The sequence below is a fragment of the Triturus cristatus genome, chromosome 8 (genome assembly GCF_964204655.1).
Source record: "Triturus cristatus chromosome 8, aTriCri1.1, whole genome shotgun sequence".
Taxonomy (NCBI): Eukaryota; Metazoa; Chordata; class Amphibia; order Caudata; family Salamandridae; genus Triturus; species Triturus cristatus.
Genome location: NC_140591.1, coordinates 998,823,694 through 998,845,299, shown reverse-complemented (window position 1 = coordinate 998,845,299; position 21,606 = coordinate 998,823,694). Strand labels below are relative to the sequence as shown.

The 21,606-nt window shown below is 43.7% G+C and overlaps 1 protein-coding gene across 2 annotated transcripts in view; it reads left to right on the top strand.

Moving 5' to 3' along the window:
* UGGT2 (UDP-glucose glycoprotein glucosyltransferase 2) overlaps positions 1-21,606 on the top strand; it is a 1,472,699-nt gene that overhangs the window by 498,262 nt on the left and 952,831 nt on the right. For both annotated transcript variants that reach the window (XM_085622547.1, XM_085622546.1), the window contains exon 10: positions 7,278-7,338. In XM_085622547.1, coding sequence (XP_085478673.1) covers positions 7,278-7,338 — 61 coding nt within the window. The remainder of the gene's footprint in view (positions 1-7,277; positions 7,339-21,606) is intronic.

Genomic DNA, 21,606 nt, shown 5'->3' with positions numbered 1-21,606 from the left:
AGTCCCCACAGGGTACTTCATGTCAACAGACTAAAACCATATGTTGACAGGGCAGACATGGGCTTGCTCATGGCTACTGATGAGGGACAGGAGGAAGAGAGTGACGCACTCCCTGACCTGCTCTCTCAGAACCCTGATGATGGATCAGTAGATGGTGTAGCCTTGGCAGGCAGCCTCACTGTCCAGCAGCAAACTGACTGCAGAAAACTTCTAAGCCAGTTCAGACATATGTTTTCTCTGACTCCAAGTCAGACCACCTGGTGCACTCATGAAGTGGACACTGGGGACAGTCTGCCTGTGAAGAATAAGATCTACAGGCAACCTGACCATGTCAGGGACTGTATCAGGACAGAAGTCCAAAAGATGTTGGATTTGGGAGTCATTGAACCCTCAGATAGCCCTTGGGCTAGTCCAGTAGTCCTTGTGCCTAAACCTCACACCAAAGATGGAAAGAGAGAGATGAGGTTTTGTGTGGACTACAGGGGTCTCAATGCAGTCACTAGGACTGATGCCCATCCCAAGGGCAGATGAGCAAATAGATAATTTGGCCTCAGCCAAGTTTCTAAGCACATTTGACTTGACAGCCGGCTACTGGCAGATCAGACTAGCTGATGATGCAAAGCCAAAGACAGCATTTTCTACCCCTAGTGGGTATTACCAATTTGTGGTTATGCCCTTTGGTTTGAAGAATGCACCTGCCACTTTCCAAAGGTTGGTGAATCAAGTCCTTATAGGCCTGGAAGACTATAGTGCAGCATATCTAGATGCTATTGCTGTCTTTAGCGCCACCTGGGAGGATCACCTGGTCCACCTGAGGAATGTTTTGGAGGCCCTGCAGAAAGCAGGCCTAACTATCAAGGCTACTAAGTGCCAGATAGGGCAGAGTCAGGTTGTGTACCTGGGCCACCTTGTAGGTGGAGGCCAGGTTCAACCATAGCGCCAGGAAGCCGCTTCGTCGCATAGCGCCAGGAAGCCGCTTGGTCGCAGTGCGCTTTATTAAATACCTTTTTCATTTCATTTCATTTCATTGCAGAGCAAAATCCAGACCATAATGGACGGGGTTGCTCCCACTACTCAGACTCAGGTGGGAGCCTTCTTAGGCCTGACTGGGTATTACAGAAGATTTGTCAAGGGGTATGGATCAATAGTGACACCCCTAAATGACAACCTCTAAGAAAATGCCCAAGAAGGTTCAGTGGACAGTTAGCTGTCAAAAGGCATTTGATGACCTGAAGCAGGCCATGTGCACTGCTCCCATTCTGCAAAGTACTGATTACTCCAAAAAGTTCATTGTGCAAGCAGATGCATCTGAGTTGGGGGTAGGGGTTGTACTGTCACAGTTGAATGATGAAGGTCAGGATCAGCCAGTTGCTTTCATAAGCAGAAGGCTGACCCCCCCAGAGAGAAACGTTGGTCAGCCATTGAGAGGGAGGCCTTTGCTGTGGTTTGCGCTCTGAAGAAGTTGAGGCCATACTTGTTTGGTACTCACTTCATTGTTCAGACAGACCATAACCCCCTCTTATGGCTAAAACAAATGAAGGGTGAAAACCCCAAACTGTTAATTTCCCTACAGGGGATGGACTATACAGTGGAACATAGACCTGGGAATAACCATGCCAATGCATATGGACTCTCCAGATATTTCCACTTAAAACATGAAGACTCAATTTGTCAAGGTTATTTTAATGTCCCTGCGTTTGGGGGGGGGGGGGTGCAGGAGAGTATGATCTGCCTCTTATGGTTACCCCCACTTTTTGCTTATGTTTCACTGTTTTTCGACCTTAGTCTGGCTGGAGCCCTGCTATTCAGGACCCCAGCCTAGCTGCTTCCTCTCTAAATTGATTCCATGTACCTTAAGTACACCACAGATTGGATTCGGAGGTGCCCTTATAAGTCCCTAGTATATGGTATACTGTGTACCCAGGGCATAGGTACCCCAGAGGCCTACCAGGGGCTGAAGCATGTATTATGCCACCACTGGGAAGCCCTCCAAAATGACACCTCAGGTCTGCTACTGCAGCCTGGGTAAGGTGGTGCATGAACCCCTTACAGAGATATAGGTTCACTGTATCTCACCTATCACTGCACATAGAAACTTATCAGTCACCCCTATGGCAGGCCTTATCAATCCTGAAGGCAGGGTGCTTGGTTTTATGTGAGGGGGTGCTCAGGCATGAGCTGAGCCCCTCTGCAGCCTTCGGAATCTATCCTCCGGGGTTGTCAGTAGTGCAGCCTGACCATATACACTTAAGTGCATTATAACTAAACGGTAAATTCTAACTTTGGACTGGCTACACAGAAACATGTTGTGTTTGGTGTCAAACACCTTGGAATCATACCCCCACACCAATAACTGGTGTGGGAGTATGATCCCACCCTTCTAGAGGGAGAGACATGACAGCACCGGTATACCCGGTACCAGTTTAACAGAGCCCTGGCATCACAAAATGGATGCTACAGCCACAGACACGAGTCTGGCCTCCTGCTGCTGACCGAAACTCTGGCAGGGGAGGCCTGGACAATAGGTTTCCTGTCACAGGGAGGTGTAACCACCTCCCTGACAGGCTTTAGTGTATTGGGGCTGGATGGGAGCACTCCAAGAGTGCTTTGAAGTCTGCACTAGGGGCACATTTGGGGTCCCTATGCACAGTACAGTTCAAATCGGTTGCAGGGGCTACCAGCCCCTGCTCTGGCGTGAAACTGGACAAAGGAAATGGGTGTTGCCACCCCTCTTTCCAAACCCTCTCATAGGTGGGTCTCCTGAGTTAGTCTAACCCCTTTCTTAGGTATAAGTAAGGAACCCCTGGCAACAGGACTTTAGATATCCCTGGACGAAACTCTAAAACTGAATCCTGGAACTTCAATGCTCTACTCAAGATTAGAGGACTGAAGAAATCTCCCTTGGGGTCAAGAATTGACTCCCCTGCTTGACAGGCACCAAACACGCATCTGTCCGGTCTGCATCTCCGAAGCTCCCGCTGGACGCCGAAGACTTTGCAACACCAGAGGTGGACACCCAGACTTCTCAGAGGCTGACCCGAGTCCCCAGCAAAGCTGAGACCCGCACCGCTCGTGAGTGACGTGGAAACGGAATCCCTGGACACCTTGCACATTTGCAAGTGCATCAGCTTCTTGATGACTCCTGAGGCTGTGCATTGGGTTACTTGTAGCCCACACCCCGAGCAGAGAATCCACCGAAGATTGTCGGCCTAGTCACCCCGAGTGACCCGTGGGCTTGGATCTCTTCGGACACTTCGCATCTTCCCGGCAGCTGCACTTCTTCGCCAGCTTCCATTGAAAACGACGACGCGACCAAACACCATTTGACACTTATGCACCCGCTTCCCTGGGTGAGGTAACTCTAGTACTCCGGTGCTCCCGTGGGTGTTGACCCTAGAACTGCCTAAATCTAAGAGGGTTTGGTACTAGTCCATTTCTAAGTGTCCCTAATCTTTAAAAATCTAACCGCGACTTTCCCCATAGAAGCTAACGGGAGCTCCTGGCTGTGTTCTCACACTAAACACGGCCCCCGTGGGTCCCCTGTGTCATTACCTTGGGTGGTACCTTGGGGTCCCAGCGATTCTACAGGCTCTAGGCCTTGTGTCTAGTTCAGTTGTGGTTCTTATACCACTATTTTAGTATGTGGTTTGGATCGCCCCTAGGGCCTGACGTGTATTTGTTCTATTTTACTGTAATATTTGAAGTGTAACATATGTGCTTTTGCCTCTAGCCTCATAAAGAGACTAGAGGGGTGTGTTTAGTAATAAATACATATATTTTATATATATATACTTGGTCCACATCCCACCAGCACGGTCAGGCTCACCACGTGGCCACAGCTTCTACTCGGAGCGCGGAGACTGCCACCGCACCTCCCGCTGCAGAGCTGCTGGGTGTGACTTGATGCACAGAGGCAGCAGTGGTCGCACATCCGGAGTCCAATTCCTCACTCGAAGACGCCCCTGGGTGCCTTGGCGAGCCGTGCAGTCGCAGCTGATCCGGCCTCAGTGACGCGCTTCCATACAGCCCAGCGCGATGCTCAGCCGAAGCCTCTGTCGGATCTCATTCGCCTCCTGGGCTCTCCCCTCAGCTCTCGAACCAAGGAGGGGTAGGTGAGAGGCTTTTCAGCTCATCCCGGCTGCCTGTTGTACTAGGATATTTCGCGGGCTGGTGCGGAGCTCTCGGCTCACGCGTCTGTTATTAGCCTTGGCTAGGCCACGCCCCGTAGGTCTTACATACTTATTGTGTAAAGCATGTGTTGAAGACAATAGACTTCAAAGTGTTGGTTTTCTTTACACCATGCTAAAGCCTGCAGCAGCTATTGTGTTACATGAAATCTTACCTTAGTAAGCAAGGGTTTTGGTGTTGATGACCCACCCAAACAAACCTTGGCGATAGAGATGATTTGCACTATGATGATCCTTATTAGGCTCTATTAGTAGGTATTTTGTATTGTTTTGACAATTGTATTTTGTACATAATGTTATTGCAGTGTAACTGATGGTTGCCTTTTGGGAAGACTTATCACTAACACAGTAGGAGCTGAGTTGGTTATGGTGACAAACCAATGATGAAGGTTATAGGTTTGATTGTTTATAATGAAAGGGTACACTCAAAGCAGTAGGCCTGACATATTGATTTTACATAACATATGTTAGAGTAAATTGGCATCTAAGGATAGAAAGTTATTACTTTAATTAAGCTTACAGCTAGGTATTTTGTCACATTGAATCTTATTAATTACTTTAGGATTCAAGGATTGTGGTTAGAAGATTTGCTCTGTCAGAATACTTGTTAGGCCCTCTTAGGAAAGGTAGTGTTTTGCTTTGCCAACTGTAACTATGCATACTATGTAATTGGATGACTGCATGCCTTATGGCTGGCTTGTGGAAAAGCTTAAACTTGGTACACGAGTCCTGAGTTGGTTCTGGTGACAAGCCAATGATAACCGCTAGAGGCGTGATTAGTTCCCTAGGAAAAAATATTTCCGATGCCACAGCTCTGATCTGTTTATTGTGAAAGGTTATGATAAACGCAGTAGGCCTAACATATTGATTGTGAAAAGCATATGCTAAAGCCAATAGGCATTTAAGGGTGGATTGTTATTGCTCTGTAATTAAGCTTGCAGATAGGTATTTTGTTACATGAAATGCCACAGATTACCTTTTTATGGAATGATTTTGGTGCTGGCAACCACTTCTGACAATCCCTAGAGTGAGAAGGGAGATTGGCACTATATCACTTCTTCCTAGAATCTCTTCTTAGCTGTCTGCCAGGATCTTGTAATAAAAACCTTATCAAATAATAAATGCACCCATATAGATCCATAGATGGGCTTTAACTCTGTTCTGCCATTGGTCCGTCTGAGTGTCATTTACACTCTGATTCCATCCATGACAGCTTACTGCATGGAGTAATGGTTCAGTCCACCTCAGTCATTGACTGTCTTGCCCTGTGAATGATCTAATTTTCTGTTCATATGTGTACAACCACCTGAAAATGAGTGTGCTTCAATTTTGGGGTTGGCTGACCAATCCTTTAGGTTTCAATTTTCTCCTTTAATAGTTCCCCTTTCATTTCTTTGCTTCTCTTTTTATTGTTCATGTTCCTTGATAGGATACTGCAGCTCCCTCGGATGTGCTAGCGGGCCTCTTGGCTTGCCGCTCATTTAATCTACAGCGCACCTCATCTCTCTTGGCCATTTAGTCTAAAGTAGGATGATATAAACTGTTGTCCATAGTGTATCATTGTTTTACGATTACAAGATGCCAGTATGTTAGTTCTAAAAGTGGCGGCCGTGCTAGAACTTTAAAACAATGATAGACTATTTACAATACTTCTTCAAGACGGACACATGCTGCTATGTTCGGCTTAGTGATTCCAAAGATGAACCCTGGGTGCCTGAATGAAGACATTTATTTTGCCCAGATACCTTGCTCTTTCAACCAGGATTAATGTGAAGGACAAGCCCCCCACTACGAGTAATCTTAACCACAAACAATGCGTACTTTCTCCATTTAATATTTATATTGGCTACAGAGCTAGCTAAAAGGATTAGGCAGAATTAAAGCATTACACGATTAGAAATAGAACAAAATATTAAAAGCTAACTTTGTTTATGGACAGTGCTAGTCCAGTGTGACATCTAGTATAACCTTTCACCTTCTAATGGGCAAACACAACCTGTCCAAAATGTCTCATGGTTTTAAATCAATATCTCAATAGCCGTCGATATTACTGACTCGCAGTGTTATCTACATGTTAGATCATCAGAATGTGTTTACCAGAGAACCAAAAAAAACAACATAGCCAGGTGTTATCGTAACCAAGCCCCATAAAATGATACACAGATGAGATTTCCCAGAGTTTTATAGACTTTTTAATAATACCTATATTAATACTATAGAGCTGTAGTGAAGTACCCTTGTTAAGAAAAATTAAATGTATAACAATGATCTTACTGTACAGTCAATGCCCATTAATTTAATCAGTAAATGTAATGAATGGAGCTAGAAAGAAATAGTGGAAGGCAACAACAATATAGCAAATTTTGAGCCTATTTTATAGTTTGGCGGAGAGGGTACACCATTGCAAAAGTGACAGAGTACCCTCTGTGTCAAACTGAAGGCCCTCCCACCTCATTTAGAGTCAGGCGGACCATAAGTATGTTGATGACGGAGAGTAAGTATGTTGATGACGGAGACTACTCTGTCTCAGCCACTGACATACACTTCTGATGGCCCTACAGAGGAAGGCCGAGTCGGTGATGCGGCGAGCGCAAGCTAAGTGATTTTATTTATTTTTTCATTTAATTTTACCTAGCCCGTCATCCATGAAATCGCCCGCCCCACCCCAACGCTCTTACCTATGCCGGCTGCACCTGCCCGTCTCCAATAAAGCCAGTGTTCATCACCGAGACAGTTCAACAGCCTTTGACAATGCAATACCATCCAGATGGAGAGATGGAGAGAAGGAGGCTCTACACAGTCTTATCCAGTCCTAGCTTTATAGCAGACCATTAAACTTTGAGATGTGTAATCAGAAGTTTGAGGCTAATAAAAGAGAATATTTCAATACATGCTGCTGCTTTGCTGGGTGTTCCAACCAAACATTAGGGACCAGGGATTATCAGACCAAGTATCTAAGCATTGCATTTCTTCCTGCATTCATATTTTAAAGCAATAGCTGACTAACTGTAAATATCTCAAATTAGAATGTGTTTGGGTTTCTTTGCTGTTATGGACACGAGTAAGCTTGAATATCTTTTGTCTACACAGATCACTGACCAGGATTACAGTTAACCAAGAAATGAGAAATGAAGTCGAGGAAAATCAGAAGGTTTGCATCTCTTTTATCCTATGGGGGACTGTTTTAATCAATACAAATGTTAAGTAGTTAAAATAAATCTTTGAATGCACTAATCAAACATGTTGTACTCCTGCTTTTGGCGGGAGTAAATTTCTACATTTTTTCAATGTTGCAAGAAATTGACGAGGATTTGACAAATACCTTTAAACATGTAGGCTTATGAATGTGCAAAGTCTCATAGGACATTCCCACCCTGGAACTACTGCTTCCTGCTCCTGTATGTAGAATTGTAGAGAGGTGGCAAAATCACAAGCTTGCTAGAATCCAAACCCTATATAATATGAGCCCTGGCTCAATTGGGGTACCACTATCATAGGTTTGATAAAATGAGAATGCTTCCTTAATTTGTCACTTCACTGCCTGTCACCAAAATGGTCAAGTTGGTTATTGTTTTTACAGAGCAAGTAGATTTCTGAAGCATCCTGCCCCTTGGACAAGTGGATGTTTTATCAAATTTCACACATCTGGATTTTACCTTATGAACTGATGTGTGGGCAGTGCAAAGTGAAAATCCTTATAGACTGCAGCTCAGTTGATGGCTTTGCGCATTGTCTTTTAGTGCAACCAAAGAACACTGTATGCCTGCAGCCAGAAGGGTCAGATGAACATAACGTTACATGACTTTTATACATCGGACAGAGTGGCAAACAAATACGGATGAAACAGCATCATCTTTTTTAATTTTTCCTACTTTAATTAGTTTATCATTTCAACTTATGCAATCTACACCAATATGTGCTTAGTTGTGAAAGTATGTCTACTTTTCAGAAATGTACATGTCTACTTTTCAGAAATGTACAACTTTCTGGCTTAACGCGGTAGGGTGTTCACACACTTTTTCTCCACAAACTGGAAGTAGGTAGAAATCAGAAATATTAAATACCAACTAGAAAACTGAAAAACGTTTGTACATTGCAAATCTGTCTGCTCCTGAAAGCTGGAACGAGCTTGATCTTGTCAACAGCAAGCATTTTGTAGCTGTCATTTTTAGAAAAAGGAACGTGTGCTTTTTTGCACTGCACTTACGACCCCCCTTACTCGCTAAAAAAAGAAAAAATACATTTTCTACGTTTTGGTTATTGTAGCAGTTCCCTCCAAGAGAATCCACAGCTGACTGCCTTTAGAATTTCCAACCTGTGCAAATTTGGCAAATTTCTGGTAAACCACTAATCTGATTTACACTAAACGAAGCAAAGGCACTTCCTTGAGCAAAGTTCTAAATTTAGCTAATTTTGGGGTAGTTCCGTTAAGCATTTTGTCCTCTATTGAAGAGTAAAGGATCCTATAGTCACTAAATTGGAAAATGTTAGCTTTTTAACGTCTCCACTTGACATGTCTGCATGGGACTTGCATTCTGAACCCAAATGGGATTACATTTTCAAATGGAAGTTTTCTGAAGATTCGTCAAAAGTTATTAACACAATAAATGTATTTTCAATGGAAATTCTGACCTGGCAAAACCTGTACACTGGCTATTCTCTCTGTGTAACGTGCGTTTTTATTTTAACATTGACAGTTTTTATTGTGTTTTTGAGTGAGCTCTGTTATTAGAGCATTTTACACGTACAATGTTTGCTTTGACTGAGCAGAATTGTAGTAGTTGAAACTATAGCGTCCGTACATTTTGCAGGTAAAACATGTCCTATTATTTGAATTATGCATCATGCAGAACACATGCTGAAGTGTAAATTGCGTTTTGCTCTGGCCACTGTACCTTGGAGCAGAGCACACGTCATTTTCAGACCATTTCATAGTTTAATCACATCGAGTATGTATTTTTCCAGAAGCACCAATGTTTCTTTGGTCTCACAGCTACCACCAGCACAGTGGTATCCCATTATTTTTATCCCATCACATCTCATCTGGATGAACCCCGAGTAATGTGGAAATAACTGAAATAATAGAGTAATTAAACGGGGTTAAAGCTGGACAGACGCACACGTTTGTTTTATCTCCAGTCTCATTATTTTCAGTTCCCTTGTGCCGTATCAACTGAAGGTCTGTCTGTACCAACAACATCACAGCACAATAAATTGGCGCGTGAGCTTGACTTGGCGCGTCCATCTCGCAGCATGGGTCGCCGCGCCCTGCTGTTCATAACTGAATGCTTCCCATCTGAGATAATGAAAGTGGAGCAGCGAATGTCAATGTAATGGCGGCATTGGCTTCGAGGTGTTGAAGAAAGAGACAAGTATTCTAATTTGCGTCGGGGGCAGAGGAGAGATGTCTGAGCCAGGGCTCGAGTTGGGGTACCATGTGGGTGGACGGCGTCCCCCCACTTATTTTACCGGGAGCTCTCTAACTGGAGCAAATGGAGACACACATGCACTCTTTGGCCTCTCTGGGGCGAGATCGGAGCCCATTCAGAACGCTGCTCAAGAGCTGGCTCCTCTGATGCGATCGCATCGAAGAGGTGAGCGAGGGGAGGCAATGAGTCTGATGGTGCAAGCCACCTTTCATGACGTCACTTCCGGTCGTGACGTCAGCGTCCCCACACTTCTTTTTTTCTTTTTAGATCTCGCTGAGTCAGCGTGCATGCGCTGCTCGGAGAGACATTTTGTATGTGAGTTTTTCAAAGTGCTGCTGGCTGGCCTAGCGCTTGCGTGCCCGTGAGCGTGCACGTGCGCAGCCGCCATGCGCTAGGCCAGCCAGCAGCACTCAGGAACGCCTTTCTGCCTTACATACTGACACTGCCCCCTCAGGTCGCACCCATCAACAACTGGTCCTCTGTCAACTTGTGCTGGCACTACCTACTTATCTTCTTGCCGCAACTTGTACTGACACTGCCCCCTCAGGTCGCACTCACCAACTACTTGTGCTGACACTACCTACTTATCCTCTTGCGGCAACTTGTACTGACACTGCCCCCACAGGTTGCATCCACCACATACATGCACAGTGTCTACTTGTGCTGACAGTGCCTCGCACCAGAAGTGCCTTCAAGGACACGGACTCATCTGCCTCTCTTCTAGCCATGTCAGGTTGTGGCGGATGTGACACTACCCACCCCTTTACCGCAGTGACATCGCAAGTCTAACCATTTTCACGCACATAAGCCGACCAGTTGCTTTCTGAAGGGCATGCACCGGAAACCTCAGAATGTAAACAAATTTTAAAGCCCCATTCACTATTTTTCATACGGCTTACTTCTTGACTCACATACATGCACAGTGTCTACTTGTGCTGACACTGCCTCGCACCAGACGTGCCTTCAAGGACACTGACTCATCTGCCTCTCTTCTAGCCATGTCCGGTTGTGGCGGATGTGACACTACCCACCCCTTTACCCCAGTGACATCACAAGTCTAACCATTTTCACGCACATAAGCCAACCAGTTGCTTTTTGAAGGGCATGCACCGGATCCCTCAGGATGTAAACAGAGATTTTAAAGCCCCGTTCACTATTTTTCATACGGCTTACTTCTTGACTGCAGAGTCCAGTGGCGTGCCAGGAGAGCTAAATGGCATGACAGGCTAGCATCTGTTACCTCTGGCTACCCTCGATTGACGTGGATGCAGATAACGACTAAGGCTTTCGTGACAATGTTTTGTATTTTTCAAACAGAAAAAAACATTTAGCATGCATTAACATTGCTTGAACTGTGGTTGTTGTGTATATCTTTAGTAAGGTTAGTTGTGTAAATTACTTTATGTTTGAGGTTCCTGTTTTTAAGGCTTATAAAAGGAGTTGTGTAAATAATTCCTCCTGTAATTTCTTGTGTGGTTCAAACAAATTGGAAAATGTGGCCGATGACTACTAAGAAAGTCTAGTATATCCGTACCTCGCCCTGTGAATGTATAAGCTTCTGTGGGCTGCATGAATAACTTTACAGTAGCTGAATTTTTTTATCAGATTGTCTATACCTGTGAGTTGGAAGAATCAGCAAATGCTCCTTAATGGAAATTTGCAAGTTACTATTTCTGAAGTTTGCACGTGCTACCAGATAGCGTAAATGGGATTGCTTGAGGTACCAGATGTTTGGACTGGGGTTCAGTTGCCATGGAAACAGTTTAGTGCGTAATCTAGGTACGGAATATAGTTGGTAAAACGTCAAGTGCACTGAAACTACAAGATAATCTATTTTGCGTATAAATAAGTGTTGTCACTACGCACTGCAAAATCTGTGCGGTAACCGTGGGATTTTTTATCCTACAGCATAAACAAAAAGATGTATACGTCTCTTCCCGCAATGTGCCAGCCAGAATTGCAGTGGCGGCTGGTGACATTTGAAAGAGGTAGAGTGGAAATCCAGGCAACTTTTGTGTCGATGTATGTTAGTTAGCAAACCTTGACTGAGACAAAAACTGACAACAAACATGCAAAATAAATAAACGAGTGAAGATCTATGCAAAGTGAAATTAAACGTAAGGGTCACAAATTGGTATCATTTTCAAACGCTTTGCAGCCCTCCGCATATAATGATCTTTCTGAGCAAGACAACAGAATGAATCTGGTTATTCTGCCAGTTCAATAGTGGTTGCCAGTTCAATAGTGGTTGCTTTTTGTGATAAAAAGTTATTTTGGGGGAACGCAACCACGTTGTATATTCTCTCACTCTCTGTTTGTGAAAAAAGAGTTTAGAGGGGCCTCCATAGCCCTGAGAGGTTTCAGAAATACACCCCTCTAGAAGAGGTTTGGGACACCTGACATAGTTTGTATCAGGTTACCCGAAAATAAAGAGCCAAGGGTACACTGACCACCCCACGGACTCGCAATCATCCTGTCAATATGGCTGAGGGACTAGCCTATGACGAAGATGAAATATCATCCATTCTAGCTATGCCACCACTGATCTCCGACACTACTCTCACACATGTTAACCAAAACAATGGCGATTGGGATTCCCTAACGGAATTGAAAAGGACCCAACTCAAAACTTTACTCCACGGGGCCATCATGACCGAATATTTGAGGGGTAATATAGCACCCAACGGTCTGATTGTGGCAAACTCCCCACGAATTTTCCTGAGTGACCCCGAATTTAGACGGAGCTGGTCCTTGATTGCATGGAAATGCAGCAGGGACTGGCTCGTCTTAATTATTAAGACTGCTAAAAGACTCTCAGATGCCCTTCTTATTGAAATAAAAACATTGGAAAATGGTTTGAAAACTCAAATTACAATTGCACAATTCAAAAAGAAATTGGATGAGAACAATAAAGTAATCAATGAGTATAAAGAATATCTCACTCAAGCCAAAATTACAAAATTTCAGAAAGATTTAAAAAAATTTAAATTTGAGAGTGTTTTTCCATACTCGAGAGAGGATTACACCCCAACTGACAAGGACAATTCAGACTTCTCCGACGCAGGAAGCACAGGCTCTGGTAATTATTCCAGCGACACATCATCTGAAGGCCGGAAAGGCACTTATAGGCGTAGGGGTAACCACCCAAGAAAGAATAGAGGTACATACATGCAAGGAGGTATGCAACAACAACCACCGTTTGGATGGAACCCCTTTATGCAAGCACCTTTCCAACCACCGCAGTTTGGATACCAATGGCAACCCTATCAACAACCTTTTTTAGGGAGAGGCCGGAGACGAGGAGGAGGCAATCGGAGAGGGCAACGGGTCCAATGGGATACAAACAGAGAAGACCTGACAGCACAGGAACCGGGACCCAGCACGAGCAAGAACGCTCGGGAATACTGAACCTGAGCAACAGAATCCTCTCCCAACAACAAGAAAATGTCCTGAAGAAAGGACTAGGCTTCGTCCCGACTAATCGGTCAAATTTCTTTGACCTAAGAATTGAACTAGCCGAATTTTTCCGCAGACTTCGTCTGTCGGTGTTTTTCTCAGAAACAGAGGGACCGGAGCAATTGAGTGAATTTACAGACAAAAATACAGGCCTGCGTAAAAAATCCAAATTCATCCCCCCGAACCACACTATGCCACCGGCACTACTAGCCTTTGAGAAGGCAGTAACATTGGATATCGACGAATTAAAAGATAACAACAACCAAAGATTTAACAACTTTACATTGATCGAACGGCAGACACTGGCAGAGTTTGACAAAATGCAGGATGTCATAATCAAACCAGCAGACAAGGGAGGAGCAACGGTGATCCTACCCATCGAGATGTACAGAGATGAATGTATGAAATTACTCAACGACCAACGTAATTATTCACGATTACAGAGAGATCCAACTAGGAGCCTGAAACTGGAAATACACGAGATGGTTTCGGAAGCAGTACAAGAGGGATGGATTACCAAGGCAGAAGAAAACTTTCTACAAGAACTTGACCCAAAAACTCCATACTTTTATATCCTCCCGAAAGTACACAAAAACATACATCCACCGCCAGGCAGACCGATTGTGTCAGGCATCGGTTCGGCACTTGAACCACTCTCAAAATTTGCCGACCATTTCTTACGACCAATGGTACAGAGAATGCCCTCGTACCTTAAAGACACACAAGACATCTTATTGAAACTCCAAACTCTGAGCTTCGATCCTACCACCGATTATCTAATGACATTAGACGTGGAAGCACTATACACCAGTATTCCACAAGAGGCTTCACTTACGGTGATTGAAAACCTGCTGGGTCTGGAAAACTGGACATCAATAACACCGATAAACTTTGTGGTCCAATGTGTACGATTAGCCTTAACAAGGAATTACTTTGAATTTGAAGGGGAGTATTTCCTACAAACCAATGGCACTTCAATGGGGATGACCTGCGCCCCCAGTGTAGCGTGCCTGTATGTGCATGATTTTGAAACACGCTTCATCTATAGTGATACTAATCCGTACCAATCCAACTTGGGGGTATGGAGAAGATTCATAGATGATATCTTCATAGTCTGGAAAGGAGACGCCGACAAAGCAAAAGAATTTCTGGTGTGGCTAAACAACAGGGATGAATTCCTGAAGTTCACGATGACTCTAAAGAAAGATTCCATCACGTTTTTGGATTTAAAGATCTGGCCAGCGGAGGGGACACTAAAAACTGAAGTGTTCTACAAACCCACAGATGCCAATAACCTACTCAGATATGACAGCTTCCACCCCAAAGCCCTGCGAGATAATTTGCCAGTAGGTCAATTCCTACGACTAAGGAGAAATTGTACTGAAAAAGCAAATTATGAAACTCATGCTAAAAAACTAACACAGAAATTGAAGACAAAGTGCTATCCTACAAAACTGATTAAACAAGCATATAAAAGGGCAAAAAACTGCAACCGAGAAGGTTTATTGGAACCAAAAAAGAAACCGGATGATAAAAAACTGGTATGCGTGACCACTTACGGAACAGATTCCAACAATGTAAAGAACATCGTTCTACGACATTGGAGAACACTGAATTCTGGGGGACTAAAATTGGAGAAACCATTGTTTGCATTCAAGAGAGGGAAATCAATCAAAGACTCTGTTGTTCACACCCGACCAAAAAAGAAACAAGGCAGAACAGGCCAACAGAGCACACTTTGGAACTTACCAGAGGTAGTCGGACACTACCCGTGTGGATCATGTAGTGTATGCAAACTAACAACATCGAGTAAAACAATCGACGTTGGCCTAAGAACACCGTGGGAACAAAGATCTTTCAGTAACTGCAACAGCCACAATGTAGTCTACCTAATCACGTGTATCTGCAATAAGATATACATTGGTATGACTACACGTAAAGTCAAGATCAGAATCAATGAGCACCGCAGTACATTTAGATGCGGAAAAACAATCACAAAAATGATGAGACACTTTCAAACACAGAGACATAATGAAAATGACTTTACCTGGACTGTAATTGAGAGACTACCAGACAGCTGCAACGAAAAACAATTGCTGAAACTAGAGCAAAGGTGGATTTATCGCTTGTCAAGTACAACATCAGGCCTTAACGAGGAAATTCCGTGGGGTTCTATGACCTAACTATGCCTTAGAACAAATATCCCTTGAACATGGCAAACAATTAATCTTGAAATACGCAAGCCTCACAGTAGCTGCTTGATGGAATAATCAGAAAAAATAGGCGTACCTACACTAAATAACACGATAAAAACAAGGAGGCAGGAGTAAAAGTATTGGTAACAAAATACAGCCTCCCGTATGTAAAAAAGAAGACTGGGGTGCAATATCAGACCTCGTTGCATAGAAATTGAGAACACATGGGAACAACACCTAAGAGGTCGGGCTATAGATCACAACGTTCAAGCAACCTAAATAACAGACTAATCTAATGATTAGAATTATCCGCTATGAGCAGGCAGACAAGGAGAGTTCCAGTGGGGGTGTTTACAATTTACCCCCTATCACGGGTCATTAGGTCACACAGCGAGGCACGCAAGTTCATTCAAAACGGCGAAACGTCAGCCTCACACCCCGAAAGAAATCTTCCCCACTATAGCTACACAATGGATTGGCACAATTTGTTTTAAATTATAAGATACAGATTCTCCGTTTCGAGGGGGATCGAACACCGCTTATCGGATCAAACGGAACTACATTTCCCATAATTCTTGTAGTTCAGCCTCATACACGTTAGAACAGCAGCTGTGACTACGTTACCCAACCATAGAGAATCGGGATTGGGACAGAACAGCCCTCCAATTAGGTTCGGGAAACGTCCTTCAAAAGCCGAAACTACCGTATTCACATCTCCGACGGCGGACGGTGTGGTTGACTAGGTGCAACGGCGGTGCGGTGTCCTTGATGAAGTAAGTGAGCGCGAGGGTGTACTGATTAAAATACGACGCTTCTGGTCCCGAACTATCTGATATGAAGATAGGGAATCCTAACGTTTTAAACAACTAACGGTTCCTTTCAAAAAACTTGCCGCAGTACGCTGAGTGTAAATAAGAGGGGTTTCCAAACATAATAGATATAAGAGGGGGTGAGTTCACCAAAAAAACGCACGATATAAGGTTTTAGCAGAAATGAGTGCTTTTACGTGAGTGACAATGAGCCTCTCTTTCCCTAGACGTAACGCGAGCATAGAAATAACATGGAAATAACGGTCCTAAACAACGAACTTGTAGATAACTATGGTAACATTAATACAGAGGCTATAAGCGTGATGGCCATACAAGTAATGCCTTTATACAATTATATACTTTTTATACAGTGTTTGACTACAGGACAGCACCTGAACACACGAGATCCGCATGATGCTAGTAGGCATCGGGCAGTAGGTGAGCGTCTGTGGGATGTATTATACTGGATGAAAGGGATACACGCCTTCCCAGCGCATTGCTGTATATATATAAAAAAGAATAAACAACACGACAAGGAAAATGGGTGTTAAAATATAGATCAATAGGATCGGTGGCTAAGAGAAACAGTCGAGTCACAATCCTTGCACTCATAGTTAACACAAATAGGATGTTGATCACGTTGTGTGGTGAAAAGATGTGGGTGAGATGTGGCGGTGAGTAGACTGGTTTGGATAATGGATTACACTAAGCCCTAAATAGAGAGCACATAGACAGGTGGCACACCATCACTCCAACTAGAAATCAATGACTACGAGCACAAGACGGGCTGTAGACAGGTTTTGTTGTTGAGTCGATTAAGAAACATATGGTATTTTTTGTTCTATGTCCAATAGAAAATCTACTGAGGTCGGAGTGTACATACGGACAGGTGAGTGCATTAGGCCTCACGTACGGATGGGTTGCATGTAAGCACATGTACGGCTATACCGCAGGGACCTTAGAGCATAAGGAACAGAAATATATTGCCCTGACGAAGGCCCCCAGACCCGATTGGGCTACAATATGGGCCGAAACATGTTGGCACACGGTTGAGGGTACAATTGAACAGAATTAAGTTCAAAAGAACCCCAATAATAAGTTTTTATTCATATCATGAGTGCCCAGCAATAAAGGATTCGAAAGAGGGTACACTCATAGGTATTTTTAATTTGATCTGGTTCCCTGCCTAACCAGTTGTTCATTTATCTAAGAACTCCCAGTATATCTTTGGTTGAGTCCGCCCAGAGAGTACCACCTTCTCTGGGTGTGGAGTAACTGCCTATGATGAAGCATGTCACTATTATGTGAGTGAGGCTTTTACTTCAATATCTTTGATATTCCACCTGTGAAGTAGATAGTTGAACAACATTCTAACACTACTCTGAATCTGGTTATTCTGCCAGTTCAATAGTGGTTGCTTTTTGTGATAAAAAGTTATTTTGGGAGAACGCAACCACGTTGTATATTCTCTCACTCTCTGTTTGTGAAAAAACAGAATGTGCTAACCTGAAAGGCAGGTCAATGGCCTTTTTTTGTAGTTTTTATACAGCGTGAACTTGGCCAAGGGGCATCGGAGGGCTTATGCAGTCGCGGCTGGCAAAACAGGCGGGTGGGTTCGCGCGGGGGGTGGGGATAATCTATAAGTAATGTCATGCACAAACTGGTGTACATATGCCCCTTTCTAAGCACTGTAGTGATGGTAGGCGCTATCCTGTAAACACTTCTGGCACTATAAATATACTGGTGAATTCAGACATACGTAAACGCACTTGTGCAATCACACTACATCGCTTGTGCTACGACACCCAGTTTATACAATGGCATGAATACAGACACACATAGACGTACCAGTGCACAGGTCCCCTATCCCAAACCACCCCCTTGAGATAATGCCCCAGATTGAGCCTAATTGCCCCATCACAAGCAGCGCGTGTGAAATCATAAACACACCTGTCCCTTCAAACACACTCCTGACACACTGAGGCCAGTCTTGTGAAATGTCACGATCCCGCCATCTTCGTCATCCCATGCATACCGGTGCTGCCATAAACACATTCCAGTGCTGCACAAATAACCACCATAAATCCGATTAATGGATTTATTCACCTGCTGGCTCTTCATCTCTGTGCTCCGTCCTCCCACCCACCACAGCTGCGTCTAAGACAAACAGGTAGCAGGTGGCTGACTACAGAGCCAGCGCCGGGAAGTGAAAGGAGTTCTGGTTCACAGTGCACGAAAGCATAGTTCACAAGTGTGTGAAAGGTGAGCACTGAGCGTGCCTCCGAGGCCCAGGCACGCGAATGAGTCTTGCCAAGCGGGCCAGCCATGCAGCAGCCTACATAGAGAACAAGCATTGGCATAGCCAATAGGTCTCGCCTTTGGGACCTTATAAGTTTTTAGCCATGCAACAGTTGATGTTATTGCACCAAGGATATTGTTCTGCATAACTAAATACTTATAAGGTCCCAAAAGCGAGACCTATTGGCTATGCCAATGCTTGTTTAGAACTTGTGCCCTGGATGTCTCCTTTTGGGTATTACAGATAGGGAGGCACGTGGGAAGAGCAAAACAGAAGTGGAGTTAAACATGGTTTTTCACCTAAATGGTTTCTTTATTTTGTGGAATCATGCTATTTTTTTGTATTCCATAATAACTTTGCTAACTTTTTAAGCATTTTTGCAGGAAGAGCAATTTACTGTGTCCGCCATCCTCTACAAGACCACTTAAAACCTGCTTAACACAATAGTTTAATCTTTGCAGATTTTTTTTTGTGTGTAATGTTCGCTATCTTCACCAAAAATAAAATTAACTGAAAATGCAAAGTAATATGTTATGCACCACCTTAGTGGTTAACATTTGTTCTCATACACGAAGTTTGTTAGGTGCCACAGGTTATCAAACTAATTAATCATTTTTATTGCTAATAGGTTTATTTTATGTACCCAATTAATGCTACCTTCGGTTTCACAACCTTAAAACAGTGGGCGAAAGTGCCTTAAAAAATATGCGAATTGTGATGCCGCGCACAAATGGGGGTGGGGGTTGTGGAAGGCAGGACTGGAATTTTGCATGGGCCTAAAGGCCCCCGTTTTTATAGCACGGGGATGCCCGCGTAAACATGACAAAATTTGGAAGCGCTGGGCGGACTACAGGGGATTGGAATTGGAGCCCATTCCAGCGCGTGTTGTAGTCTTCTCCTCCCCTGCACTGGGGGGTCCGTATCATACATGTACCGGGTGGCATGGTGTCTCCCAGACATTTCTCATAGCGAGCGTAGGCCTACTGCTCCGATTATACATGTTGCTCTTGCTTGGTTATCTGTTTTTTTTTTCTTGTTACATTTTGTTGTATTTCATATGCATGTCCTTCCATTATTCCTTTTCTTTATTATATGAGAAAACTGTCGAAGTCAGGATATTGTATTTTGATGCTACGGAAACCTCTGGGTTACAGAGCTCCGCTATATATGCATTTGACAAATAAAATATGTTTTAAAAAAACCAAATGGGGTTGGGTGAGTGAGCGTGGGGAAAGGGTCAAAGGCATACCAGAAAAACCCAAATATCCTATAACTTTTTTCGGTCTTTTGCCTTGATGTAAATACATATAAAATGACGCACAGCTTAAATGAAAAATATATGCAAGTTAAGTTAATCAGTGGCACATGCACTAACCTACAATGTGAAAGCTCTATTCATTGATGCACTGCAGAGATATGGGTCTGTCTATAATTGAAAAGTCACAGAACCCTGGTTGATGCGGTGGAGAATAGTGACTTGTATATTTTTAGTGCTATGAGGTCCCCGTCTGTGACATAAAGCACTGTGAATATGTAAGTCAGTATTTTAAACTTGAATTACACACAGTAGAAGATAGGCTGCAAAAAAATTCATAAACAGGTTTAAGATTATCAAAAGGGCTTCCAAAATATAGATTTTAGTAATACTCAGACTTTACCTAGTGCAATTTGTTTATAACTGTTCTTTAAAAGCACACACTTCACAGCTCAGCTGGTAGCCCCTTTGCAATGCCACTCAAAATAATAAATCTGTTTTATCAGGAAGCTTCAAGTGGTTCCAGCAATAAAGGTAATAACGGCTTCTAAGCACCCTATACAATTGCAGATTAACAAGTTGCGTACATTTACATTTATTTCAGGCAAGCAGGCAACCTGGCAAGAAGGCTTGTTTAGCTGACTGCCCCTCCCTCGGTTTCATAGCACAGGAGGCTCCCTGCCTTATACTTCAGCTGAAGCATTTACATTCTCGGAATTAAATGTCCCGGGATGGTTGCCTTTTCATAAAAAGTAGGCAAACTGTTTTTCTTAATTTAAAAAAAGTGCGGGACTGTCGTGCCCTTCAGATCCCACCCACTTTGACAACTGCCTTAAAATACTTCCCCCACCTCCAAGCCAGCGTTGACAATTACCCAAAATGTTTTTTCTTCCTCCACTTTTGTCAAAGCAAGTATTTGAAAATGAATTAACAAACTGAAAAATAACTTGACTACTTGTAACCAAGCATTGCTACCTTCATTAGAATGCTGAATGGTTTCCCAGAATTTACTGGTAACCTATTCCACATAGTGAGCAGAAGTGGGAATCGGGCAAAAAGACATTTGACAAAAATCTCACCTGTTGAATTGAATCGCCTACGGGCTGGCACTTGTGAATATCCCAAAATGATTTATTATTCAGTACACCTGTTTCCTCTTTCCCATTTAAAAAATATATATATATATACTGGATCCTGGCTTTGGTCCCCAGCAACTTGAAAGGTAGTATGCATGGGGATTAGGTGACAGCGCTAATCAGCGGAAAAAACTTTTAAGCATCACCCATTAAGGGAAACAACTGCGGGACAAAAGTGAAACTCCATATACCAGCATGCCCCACTTAAGCCTAACGTGGAGCCCACCAGGGGGCAAACACTTAAAACAAGTGACAGTTTACCTTTTGACCTTTAGATGCTTCTGGCTTCCTTTGAAAAAGGTCAATGCTGACCGAAATGCATCAGGAGCAAACATGCCAGCGCCAGCGCTTTTAAAGAAATAAATGGATTTCACATCACCTAATGTGTGCGGCTCACTCCCTTTTCCGTGTGAGAGGTTTGCTGTTGTGTTTTTCGGCGTGGTCCTGCCGAGAGCGACGCACCACCAAGGAAAAGAGCGCCATTACTGCCCGAAATCGGACCCTCCATGAAGTTTTGCGGAAGCAACAAGGGCAGGGGCAGCCGCCAGGAACTGGATCCTGGCTTTGGTCCCCAGCAACTTGAAAGGTAGTATGCATGGGGATTAGGTGACAGCGCTAATCAGCGGAAAAAACTTTTAAGCATCACCCATTAAGGGAAACAACTGCGGGACAAAAGTGAAACTCCATATACCAGCATGCCCCACTTAAGCCTAACGTGGAGCCCACCAGGGGGCAAACACTTAAAACAAGTGACAGTTTACCTTTTGACCTTTAGATGCTTCTGGCTTCCTTTGAAAAAGGTCAATGCTGACCGAAATGCATCAGGAACAAACATGCCAG